Genomic DNA, 12,852 nt, shown 5'->3' with positions numbered 1-12,852 from the left:
TCAAAAACTCAAAAATGTATAAACTAAAAATGCTTCACAAACTCAAAAAAAATTTCATAAACTTTAAAAAGGTTTCACAAATGCAAAAAATGTTTCACAAACTCAAAAAAATATATTTCACAAACTCAAAAATATTTCACAAACTCTAAAAAGTTTCACGAACTCAAAAATGTATAACCTCAAAAATGCTTCACAAACTCAAAAAATGTGTTTCATAAATTCAAAAATGCTTTACAAATTCAAAAATGTTTCACAAACTCAAAAATATTTCACAAACTCAAAAAAATGTTTCACAAACTCAAAAAAAGTGTTCCATTAACTCAAAAATGCTTTACAAACTCAAAAAATGTGTTTCATGAACTTAAAAATGCTTCATAAACTCAAAAATGTTTCACAAACTCATAAAAATGGTTCAAAAACTCAAAAATGTATAAACTAAAAAATGCTTCACAAACTCAAAAAAAAATTTCATTAACTTTAAAAAGGTTTCACAAATGCAAAAAATGTTTCACAAACTCAAAAAAATATTTCAGAAACTCAAAAATATTTCAGAAACTCAAAATATTTTCACAAACTCAAAAAAATATTTCACAAACTCAAAAATATTTCACAAACTCCAAAAAATGTTTTAAAAACTCAAAAATGCTTCACAAACTCAAAAATGTTTCATAAACAGGGACATGTAACCAAATATTAACATTGCTGTATGTATACTTTTGACCCAGCAGATTTGGTCACATTTTCAGTAAACCCATAATAAATTCATAAAAGAAACAAACTTCATGAATGTTTTTTGTGACCAACAAGTATGTGCTCCAATCACTCTATCACAAAAAAATAAGAGTTGTAGAACTTATAGGAAACTCAAGACAGCCATGACATTATGTTCTTTACAAGTGAATGTAAACTTTTGACCACGACTGTAGTAGCAATGCATATCATTCTTGTTACCTTCATCATCAGCACAATTGTGTTGAGCGCAATCATTGCCATGATAGTATACTCAAATGGCGGCGACACCACAAACTCCCACATGCGGTACTGAAAGCTGAGCTTGTTCTTGGGCATGTGGCGAGTCAGAGGCTTGGCGTTGATGGCAAAATCGATACAAGCTCTCTGCAGAGACACACAAAAAAAATAAAAATGACATTTTGTGGTTATCTTGCCGCAACCTTTCCCCCCCATCCTCATTGGCTTCTCACCTCGTTCTTTTCTAAACTATAATCCTCCATCATCTTGTCTCCTTGCTCCTGGAAGGTGATGATGATGAGAGCCACAAAGATATTGACAAAGAAGAAGGGGAAGACCACGAAGTACACGACGTAAAAGATGGACATTTCCATCCGGTATCCGGGGCTGGGGCCCTGATTCTCGTAAGTCGCATCCACTGAATGTTTCAGCACCCTGAGAAGAACATGATAGGACGGAGGTTAGACGTTAAGGTTGAGTGGCGCGTGGCAGCATGCATGGGTACTCACTGCGGCCACCCCTCTCCAGTGGAAACAGTGAAGAGGGTGAGAAGGGCCCAAGCCACATTGTCGTAGTGGAAATCGTACTTCTTCCACTCCCGCTTCTGTGCCTTTACTTCGTTATCGCGCTCATACACCAAATATTCGCCTCTACAATGGACAAATGACAGTTTAAAAAGGGCTTTTAGTACTGGGAGCACACGGCTTTGTATGTCTGTCGCGTTAATGCTCATGAGCTGTGTTTTTTCACGCATATTTCCAACAAACTGTGTTGCTATTGTGCACTTCATACACTTTTTACCAGTGCGATTAAAACAAAATTGTGATCAATTAATTATGGTCTGATATTTATTAATTTAATTAATCTCCTTTATAATAGCTGCTAGAAAATGCTGAGAAAAAACATCAACTTGAGGTATTTTCATTTAAATTCATTGCATTACTATAAAACTAGATATATAAACAAAACCAGTGGCTTTATTAAGTGATGTATTGTTTTTAACAATGCTAGCATATGGAAATAATACAAAACCCAAAACCAGTGAAGTTGGCACGTTGTGTAAATCGTAAATAAAAACAGAATACAATGATAAGCAAATCCTTTTCAACTTATATTCAATTGGATAGACTGCAAAGACAAGATATTTAATGTTTGAACTGAGAAACTTATTTTTGGTTTTGCAAATAATCATTAACTTAGAATTTGATGGCAGCAACACGTTGCAAAAAAGTTGGCACAGGGGCATTTTTACCACTGTGTTACATAGCCTTTCCTTTTAACAACACTCAGTAAACGGATAATTTTTTAAGCTTTACAAGTTTCTTTTTAAACGAAAGAAGATGTGATGCCAAAAGATATTGACGTAATCATAGTAGTATCGACTAGATACGCTCCTGGAGTTGGTATCATTACAGTGGATGTCAGGTGTAGATCCACCAATGGCATTTGATTACATTTTGACGCCGGTGAGCTACTGTGTGTAGTGAAGCATGTTTAGCTAGAGACCGGTTACTTTTCAGAGGCGGTATAGTACCGACTTTGATTCATTAGTATCGCGGTACTATACTAATACAGGTATACCGTACAACCCTAATACAACCCTTTTTTTTTTTTTTTTTTTACAAACTCTGTCCATAACTTCGTAAATCGAGGTTGAACTGTAGGTTCCCCCTTCCACATCCCACCTCCCCGGATTGTAAATAATCAAATGTAAATACCGTATTTTTCGGACTATAAGTCGCAGTTTTTTTCATAGTTTGGCCGGGCTCCAGTGCGACTTAAATATGTTTTTTTCCTTTTTTATTATGCATTTTCGGCAGGTGCGACTTATACTCCGGTGCGACTTATACTCCGAAAAATACGGTAATCAACTGTAGATACTTATTCTTATGCTTTCTAATCTCCCTCTCTATGTCCACTACTTGCTGTACATATCCTACCAAGTCAGTCCTACACTGTTTCAATGTCCATTTCTCTGATGATGCAATTGTCGATGACTGAAGTGTTGATATCAACCAAACCTAACCCCGAATCCCACACCCCGGATTGTAAATAATGTAAATAATTCAATGTATATACTCTGATGATTATCTTGTGTGATGACTGTATTATGATGATAGTATATATGATAGTATATATCTGTATCATGAATCAATTTAAGTGAACCCACACTTAAACAAGTTGAAAAACTTATTCGGGTGTTACCATTTAGTGGTCAATTGTACGGAATATGTACTTCACTGTGCAATCTACTAATAAAAGCTTCAATCAATCAATCAATCAAGTTAGTTGCGTGGACCAAAACACATTTGAAAGTGGGCTTTTTCTGACCTGCAATCTCGCTCAAACTCTTTGGATTCGTCGGTGCAGTAAAAAAAACGTCCCTTAAAAAGCTGGACGGCCACCACAGCAAAGATGAACATGAAGAGAAGGTAGACGATCAAAATATTGAGGACGTTCTTTAAAGAGTTCACCACGCAGTCAAAAACAGCCTAAAAAGGAGACAGTATTGCATACAAGTTAGACACAAAGGAAACATGACAGATATAATGAGATATTATGTTTTGTAGAATAATATGATGTTTTTACAAAGCATGCTTGCACAGTTGTGACACAAATGCACCATGTCTTGATAAATTCCCGAGTAAACATGTTGAATAAGGCCATGTCTACACTAAGTCGTTTAACCCCTTAAACAAATAATTATTTAGCCTAAGCCCCGTTTCAGCCACACTAAACCAGCGTTTAAGGTATGGAGTTAAATTGGTATGTTTCTTATTTGCAAAACAACATGCGTTTGTGTGTGAATCGTTGGGTGTGAGTAAAATATGTTTTGTGCGTGTGTGGACTTTTGGCAGTAATTTAAGTCCATATTATGGTTCTCCTCCTCGGACAAATTTTTACACGGGTAAGTCAGCCGTGTAATTATTGAATCTCCGGCACTTAGGTTTGTATGGACTTATTGATCGTTTACAAAGTGAGTTCGGAGAGGAAGTGACGCCAGAAAGACCTCGCCCACACAGGAAGTGACGTCAGAAAGAACACGCCACAGCCAGCTTCATAATAAAGTGGTTTCGTAGCTCGGAGCTAACCACTGGAAATATGGAGGCAAGTCATCCAGACATGCCCGTGTTTCTCCTTCCTCTACATGTACAGACGCTTGTGGAAACCACACATGAATACCTGAAGAGAAAGCGATTGCAGCTATTTGGGATACAACACTTCTCAGACGGCAAGAGAACTTTCCAATGTCTGACCGGGTCAGCTGTGATGCTACTTAGCGAAAAAACGTGTCCATTTGTCGAAGGAGAGACAACGAGAATGCGAGCTCCCGTGGATGTGATAAAAAAGATAGCGTGTGCTTTGTATTACATGGCCGTCGAGGAAAACAGCAAATGCATTTGGACTGGCAAAGCAGATTGTATCAGTTTTTGTCCACCATGTATGTCGCAGACTCAACGTCTAGGTCCAGTGTATATAAAGTCACCAAAAACGAATGGACAATGAAGGTGAAGGTAAAAGAGAGAGGAGTGTCCTGACCAGATATCTAAATCCCTAGATTGATTTTTAAATGTTCTTTATCACATTGTTTACATCTCTAATAAAGATTTGATTAATTTATGATGTCTCAGGTGTGATTAACTACAATAGGGCCCCACAGCACACTGGATTCCAGTTAATTGAAATGCCACAACACTGGATATTGTTCAGATAAGTTACATTTAAGAACTTGCACACAAAGCAACACTGGAGATGACTATGTGCATTTTCTGCGCATGCGTACTTGGTCGTGTTGCGCCGGCGTACAGAGGAGGGGCGGGGGTCTTAAACGGTGGCATTGTTTTGTGTGGACACGGATAAGGTTAGGTGTGATTTACCCTGGATAACCTTATCTGGCTTAGTGGAAACGGGGCCTAAGAGCCTGGAGTACAACTGCTACTGATACCACGACAGATAACACACCTTGAGTTTGGGGAGACGCTTTATCGTCTTAAGTGGCCGCAGCACTCTGAGCACCCTCAAGGACTTGATGGTGCTGATGTCTTTTCCCTTGCTGCTCCCCCTACACAAACGTGCAAACAGCAGAGTCACACAGTCAGCAAAATGCATGCAGACTTTAGTCCTCACGATCTTAAAATAGAAGCAGGCAGCCACAATCTGATGTTATTTGTGTCCGAGTTAACTCAGAATGAGTAACTGGTGAAACCAATAGCAACACATGCGGCGTTGCCAGTGGTTTACACATAAGACTTTTATTTCTACGTGTTGAGTTTGCTACATGCTAGAGTTAGGGTGCTATTGTACAACTGCAGTACATGCCACGGTATACCTAAACATCTTTAATACTGCAATGTGTTTCAAATGCTGTACAAAGATGACTTCAGTCGTATAACTAAAGTAAGGGTGAATACAGTATAATCATGCCGCATTAACACTTGGCATAATGCAATGCATCACATGACTTCATACTAAACTGCACCTTAATTGATGCCTAATCTACACAAAGACGTTTACAGAGAGAGTTTAGTCATCGTCTCATTGTGACACAAAATATAGTTAAAGCAACATCAATATTTCTTTTTGGGAGTGCATCCACCCCCACTGTAAATTCATATGAAGGCCAAATTATTTGAAATAATGTAACAAAGTCAAAATAAGGTGTCTGATGTGTGGCACAAACCTCTAGACAAACTCTCTCCATTCACTACAAAACAGTCTATAAACAGCAAACAACCTTCGGGATAAGTTGTTTTGGTAACACTTTAGTATGGGGAACATATTCACCATTGATTAGTTGCTTATTAACATGCACATTAGTAACATATTGGCTCTTAATTAGTCATTATTAAGTATTTATGCTTATTAACCCTAACCCTTATTCTGCATAGCCTTATTATTCACCATTACTAACCCTAACCCAAACCCTCTAACCCTAACCCTCTAACACTAACCCTAACCCTAACCAAATAACTCTAAATTAAGTCTTTGTTACTTAGAATATGTTCCCCTAGTGTCCAAATAACTCTAAATTAAGTCTTTGTTACTTACAATATGTTCCCCATACTACAGTGTTACCGTTGTTTTCAATGCATTGTTCAGTCAGCATGGAATCTTCCAGTTTTAATTGCCAAAGACAAAGATTTTAGCAGGCATCTCTGCATGAAATGCTAAGCCAAAACTCTTTCTTAAAGTACTTTGACATAGGCTTTCTTGAAATATGCATGAGGATAAAAACCTTTCAAATAAATGTTTTCTCCAACTGTACAACTTAGTTGAAGCCTATCAATGGGGGCACTTAAGAACCAACCCATATTTATTTATAAGGCTTTAACCTTTAATCTCCTGTATGAATCTCAGAATGGTCAAGGGTCAAAGCTGTACCTGTTAGGCCAGACAGTACACTATGATGTGTGTCAGTGTGAAGTTGAAATATACTACACTATGTGTTCTTATACAGTATATACCACCCTCGTAAATATTTTGAAAATGTACAAACTTTCAAACTTACACTTGAAAGAGTGACCATTTGTAATATTACATGTGTTGAGCTGTCTGTTTTGTTTGGTGGTTTATTAGAAAGTAATGCAAGTTTGTAAACAAAATACAAATAATCAAATAAATATAATTGACAATGACGGCTGAGTACATTTGAGTGCAACTGTAGGCTTTTGTATGTAAAAGTGAGGAAACATACATATGTTACGGTATTTCTTTCATTTTTGTTGTGTTATGTAGTTGCACTTAAAATTATTCAACCACCAATTGCTCTTATTTTCAAAATACTTTGGATTTAATTAAAATAATTTGGATTTCCCCTCAACTACTAGACTAATTAATCTTGTGCTGTTGTTCTTAAAAAGTACAGTGTTTCACCATATCTGCTACAATTAGATTTGGCGGTACCTACACCCCGGCTCATAAGCACATTATAAGGCACCTGGTCTGCCAGAGAATAGGAAGACAGAGCAAGAGGGACCCGCGTTGCCAACTCGGAGCCTTATTTTATTCGCTTGCGCATTAGTGTTTTTTTACATGCTTGAAGTTACGCACATTTCCACTTATCATTCGTATTCTTCCATCCGGCCTACGGACACGCCCACCCCACGTAAGTTAAGCAAAAGTGCTTAAGTTGTGAATGAAGTCGGGCTCATTACTAACAATGCTGAATTTACCATCACACCTGTTTTTTGGGCTGTGTGAAATGTGTTGCGCGTGGAGTTTTACTAAGACTTGTGAATTTCATTGTGTCAAAACAAATCCATTCAAGCTAGTGTTGTCCCGATACCAATATTTTGATACCGGTACCGGTACCAAAAGTATTTCGATACTTTTCAGTACTTTGATACTTTTCACAAAAAATTGCATTATTGGCTTTATTTTAACAACAGATTTTGCAGTACATTAAACATATGTTTATTATTGCAAGTTTGTCCTTAAATAAGTGAACATACAAGACAACTTGTCTTTTATTAGTAAGTAAACAAACAAAGACTCCTAATTAGTCTGCTGACATATGCAGTAACATATTGTGTCATTTTCCATTCTATTATTTTGTCAACATTATTAAGGACACGTGGTAGAAAATGAATTATTAATCTATTTCTTCATTTACTGTTAATAATTGCTTACTTTCTCTTTTGACATGTTCTATCTACACTTTTATTAAATTGTAATAATCACTTATTCTTCTGTTTTTTGGATGCTTTACATTAGTTTTGGATGATACTACAAATTTGGGTATCAATCCGATACCAAGTCGTTACAGGATCATACATTGGTCATATTCAAAGTCCTCATGTGTCCAGGGACATATTTCCTGTGTGAACGTAATATCAATTTAAATAAAACGAAAGAAGATGTTGTGATGCCAAAAAATATCGACGTGATCATAGTATCGACTAGATACGCTCCTGTACTCTTCCGGTGGGCGTTTCAGTGTTATAACTTCACCTTTATCTTTAGTTTTTAAGCCAAAATGCGTCCATTCTTCCTTTTCTGTCTACACACTGTGTCTGTTTATAAGTACTCCGTGATTGTGCGCTGCCGAACATGCTCCTCTGCTCGTAAACCAGCAATGACACGACGTGACGACAACGGGGGCGCGCTGGACCGGTACTTTTCAGAGGCTGTTTAGTACCGAATATGATTTATTAGTATCGCGGTACTATACTAACACCGGTATACCGTACAACCCTAATTTAAGCAATGCTTATGTAACGGGGCCAGCCAGAGTGGCTGCGTCAGGTGTACGTTAGTAAACCTAACTCCCTGACAACTAGTGCATTTATCTCTCAATCGGGCAACGTGGGTTCGCGCCCCGCTTGGCAATAAGGAAAGATCAGATATACAGGTAAAAGCCAGTAAATTAGAATATTTTGAAAAACTTGATTTATTTCAGTAATTGCATTCAAAAGGTGTAACTTGTACATTATATTTATTCATTGCACACAGACTGATGCATTCAAATGTTTATTTCATTTAATTTTGATGATTTGAAGTGGCAACAAATGAAAATCCAAAATTCCGTGTGTCACAAAATTAGAATATTACTTAAGGCTAATACAAAAAAGGGATTTTTAGAAATGTTGGCTAACTGAAAAGTATGAAAATGAAAAATATGAGCATGTACAATACTCAATACTTGGTTGGAGCTCCTTTTGCCTCAATTACTGCGTTAATGCGGCGTGGCATGGAGTCGATGAGTTTCTGGCACTGCTCAGGTGTTATGAGAGCCCAGGTTGCTCTGATAGTGGCCTTCAACTCTTCTGCGTTTTTGGGTCTGGCATTCTGCATCTTCCTTTTCACAATACCCCACAGATTTTCTATGGGGCTAAGGTCAGGGGAGTTGGCGGGCCAATTTAGAACAGAAATACCATGGTCCGTAAACCAGGCACGGGTAGATTTTGCGCTGTGTGCAGGCGCCAAGTCCTGTTGGAACCTGAAATCTCCATCTCCATAGAGCAGGTCAGCAGCAGGAAGCATGAAGTGCTCTAAAACTTGCTGGTAGACGGCTGCGTTGACCCTGGATCTCAGGAAACAGAGTGGACCGACACCAGCAGATGACATGGCACCCCAAACCATCACTGATGGTGGAAACTTTACACTAGACTTCAGGCAACGTGGTTCCTGTGCCTCTCCTGTCTTCCTCCAGACTCTGGGACCTCGATTTCCAAAGGAAATGCAAAATTTGCATGGTTGGGTGATGGTTTGGGGTGCCATGTCATCTGCTGGTGTCGGTCCACTCTGTTTCCTGAGATCCAGGGTCAACGCAGCCGTCTACCAGCAAGTTTTAGAGCACTTCATGCTTCCTGCTGCTGACCTGCTCTATGGAGATGGAGATTTCAAGTTCCAACAGGACTTGGCGCCTGCACACAGCGCAAAATCTACCCGTGCCTGGTTTACGGACCATGGTATTTCTGTTCTAAATTGGCCCGCCAACTCCCCTGACCTTAGCCCCATAGAAAATCTGTGGGGTATTGTGAAAAGGAAGATGCAGAATGCCAGACCCAAAAACGCAGAAGAGTTGAAGGCCACTATCAGAGCAACCTGGGCTCTCATAACACCTGAGCAGTGCCAGAAACTCATCGACTCCATGCCACGCCGCATTAACGCAGTAATTGAGGCAAAAGGAGCTCCAACCAAGTATTGAGTATTGTACATGCTCATATTTTTCATTTTCATACTTTTCAGTTGGCCAACATTTCTAAAAATCCCTTTTTTGTATTAGCCTTAAGTAATATTCTAATTTTGTGACACACGGAATTTTGGATTTTCATTTGTTGCCACTTCAAATCATCAAAATTAAATAAAATAAACATTTGAATGCATCAGTCTGTGTGCAATGAATAAATATAATGTACAAGTTACACCTTTTGAATGCAATTACTGAAATAAATCAAGTTTTTCAAAATATTCTAATTTACTGGCTTTTACCTGTACAACGGTAGGAGCATGATAACGTGATTGTGCAGTAAATGAGAATGCTTAGTACACGCAAAATCCTCATTTTAACAAGGCGGGCTGCGCCGACTTACAAATTCACACGCAGTCTTGGTAGATCACACGCAACGCGCCCACTTTTTAATTTGAATACATTTTAAAAAATTTTATAAAAGTTTTTATTTATTTTATTTCTGCTTGTTTTTATTTTATCGGGGTTTTATCGTATGTTTTTTTTCTTCTGTGATATTGATCCATCCGGGTCTGACATAAAATGACTACTACTACTAATAGTACACGCTATTTTATAAATCACACACACTGTTTAGCATGTGGTATTTGGATCTTAGTAAATCAGGCACTTTGAGGCTCTATTTACACCCCCCGTTAAATAGCGACACATCTAGTTATGAGGTTTTTTGGATCTCAAATATAAAACATGTATTAATCATCTCAAACTCTCCCCCATCTAAAAGCACTAACTGTCAGTTCTGTTTTGTTTGTGAAAAAAAAATAGATGAATAAGAAGCAATAGAATATAGTTCATTTGTTGTTTTAAACATATACTGTTTACCGTATTTTTCGGACTATAAGTCGCAGTTTTTTTTCATAGTTTGGCCGGGGGTGCGACTTATACTAAGGAGCGACTTACAGTATGTGTGAAATTGTTAACACATTACCGTAAAATATCAAATAATATTATTTAGCTCATTCACGTAAGAGACTAGACGTATAAGATTTCATGGGATTTAGCGATTAGGAGTGACAGATTGTTTGGTAAACATATAGCATGTTCTTTATGTTATAGTTATTTGAATGACTCTTACCATAATATGTTACGTTAACATACCAGGCACGTTCTCAGTTGGTTATTTATGCGTCATATAACGTACACTTATTCAGCCTGTTGTTCACTATTTTTTATTTATTTTAAATTGCCTTTCAAATGTCTATTCTTGGTGTTGGGTTTTATCAAATACATTTCCCCAAAAAATGCGACTTATACTCCAGTGCGACTTATATATGTTTTTTTCCTTCTTTATTATGCATTTTCGGCCGGTGCGACTTATACACCGGAGCGACTTATACTCCGAAGAATACGGTACTTTTCGTGTTTTTACACACTTTTCGCAAATACGCCATGGCTAATTATACAAATGAATTCCCACACCAAATATATTGCAATCATTGGGAAACACTGATGTACCCCCCTGTCATCATCAATTAGTTTTACTCTCAAGTTGAGGGGATGGTACCACTGCTTATTTTGTTGTGTCTAAGTGTCCATGCTCTTCCATGGTGAACAAAGCACAAACGAGTATGGGTCGATGGAACGATGGATGGAGAAAGGAAGGAGTGTCAAGTGTGCAGAGAAAAGTAGAAAGAGGAAATCCGGACAGGAAAAAAGACAACTTTACCCTCCGCCGCTGTTGGTGGTGTTGGTCCAAACAGAGAGACGAGAGAAATGCGAGAGACATTTAGAAGACGGAAAGAGAGAGACAAAAAGACAAACGGGTGGAAGAAAGAACCAGAATGGGATTTAGGGAGTAAAAAGATATGATACAGAGAAGAAGAAGAAGAAGAGAAACTTGTGTCCACCCTCCTGCGGGCATTATAAACACTTATTCAGCATAATATATCTTCATCACTGTTACTTTAGTCATGACTCTTGGTCATAACATCCTTTGCCTTTAAGATATCACACTAAAAGTACTAATTTAGCGATAACGACTACGGTATTATGTAGCCATTTGCCTGAATACATCAAACGGTCCAAATTTAACAATAATTTAAAGGGGACCTATGATTAACTCCGTTTTTTGCTACAATGTTGGATACTTGTGTTAAACAATGCCAAAGCGTCAAATTAAATGTTTAATGCATTTTGGCGTGAGCTTGCACGCAGTTTTGCATGCCTCCGTTCGCAGGGTTTTGTAGTCTGGCTACGTGGTAACGTCACAGTAAGGTGGACGTACTTATTTGGACATTAAATCAAACTCTCAGTCAGGCTTCAGGCTGTGAGGAAACACAAAAAAGGTAGATATAGTTGTTATATAATTGTGGCATGCACATAACACTGATGCACATTTGAATTGATTGGAAATTGTGTAGGTGTACCTTATGTTGTGACCGGGGGAATCTACATAACGTTTATGAAGTTTATTTTCAACCATGTCTGGAAAAAATAATAGCTATGACGACTTCCAGAAATGTATTTAAACAGTTTACAATTCCAAAAGATACATTATGATACTTATGGAGAGGGTAAAGTGTTGTTTCATTTGCAATCCGAAAACACCTCCAAAAACAAACATCTTGCAGACGCACTCAAACTTTGGGTTATAAAAGTGACTGAGGAGCAACATTTACGTAAAATTTACACCAAAACATATTCAATACATATTATCTGGACCACATGTGTCAAACTCAAGGCCCAGGGGCCAAATCTGGCCCGCCACATTATTTGATGTGGCCCGCGAAAGCCTGGAAATAATATGCATTAATAAAACTTTTCTTAAAAAATATATTTGTTCTTTCCCTTTTGACAATACAGATCATGTACTGCATATATTTTAAAATTCAACACTATCAAAATCAAAATATTATCATGTATTTTTGTTAAAATAAAGATAAGTACTGTACTTAAATATCTGCTTGACCTATGATTTCAAAACAAAATTATCAATGAAATTGTAGATTGTAAAATTGACAATAGATTTTACGGTTAAATTCCGCCGACTGAGTTTTTTTTTTTTTACAGTAAAATCTACTTTGGTACTGTTTTTTTTCCATATACAGTAAGACACTAAAATATTAAAAAAGATTTTACTGTAAAAAAACAAAACTGGCAGCTCGGTTGCTTGAATTTTACCGCTAAAAACAGTGGTATTGTTTCTCCATTCCATTCCATTTATAAGCATTTTGTATATGCTGTAAAAAAAA

The 12,852-nt window shown here is 37.5% G+C and overlaps 1 protein-coding gene across 12 annotated transcripts in view; it reads right to left on the bottom strand.

Moving 5' to 3' along the window:
* The window catches only part of cacna1aa (calcium channel, voltage-dependent, P/Q type, alpha 1A subunit, a), a 271,996-nt gene that overhangs the window by 93,122 nt on the left and 166,022 nt on the right, over nt 1-12,852 (bottom strand). For all 12 annotated transcript variants that reach the window (XM_072915681.1, XM_072915688.1, XM_072915690.1 and 9 more), the window contains 5 exons: nt 4,933-5,032; nt 3,301-3,461; nt 1,479-1,619; nt 1,203-1,404; nt 952-1,116 (listed from right to left, as the gene is read on the bottom strand). In XM_072915681.1, the coding sequence (XP_072771782.1) occupies nt 952-1,116; nt 1,203-1,404; nt 1,479-1,619; nt 3,301-3,461; nt 4,933-5,032 (769 nt within the window). The remainder of the gene's footprint in view (nt 1-951; nt 1,117-1,202; nt 1,405-1,478; nt 1,620-3,300; nt 3,462-4,932; nt 5,033-12,852) is intronic.

This window comes from Nerophis lumbriciformis, linkage group LG22 (genome assembly GCF_033978685.3).
Source record: "Nerophis lumbriciformis linkage group LG22, RoL_Nlum_v2.1, whole genome shotgun sequence".
Lineage (NCBI taxonomy): Eukaryota > Metazoa > Chordata > Actinopteri > Syngnathiformes > Syngnathidae > Nerophis > Nerophis lumbriciformis.
The sequence above is the reverse complement of the archived record's forward strand: the minus strand, read 5'-3'. Positions and strand labels throughout refer to the sequence as shown.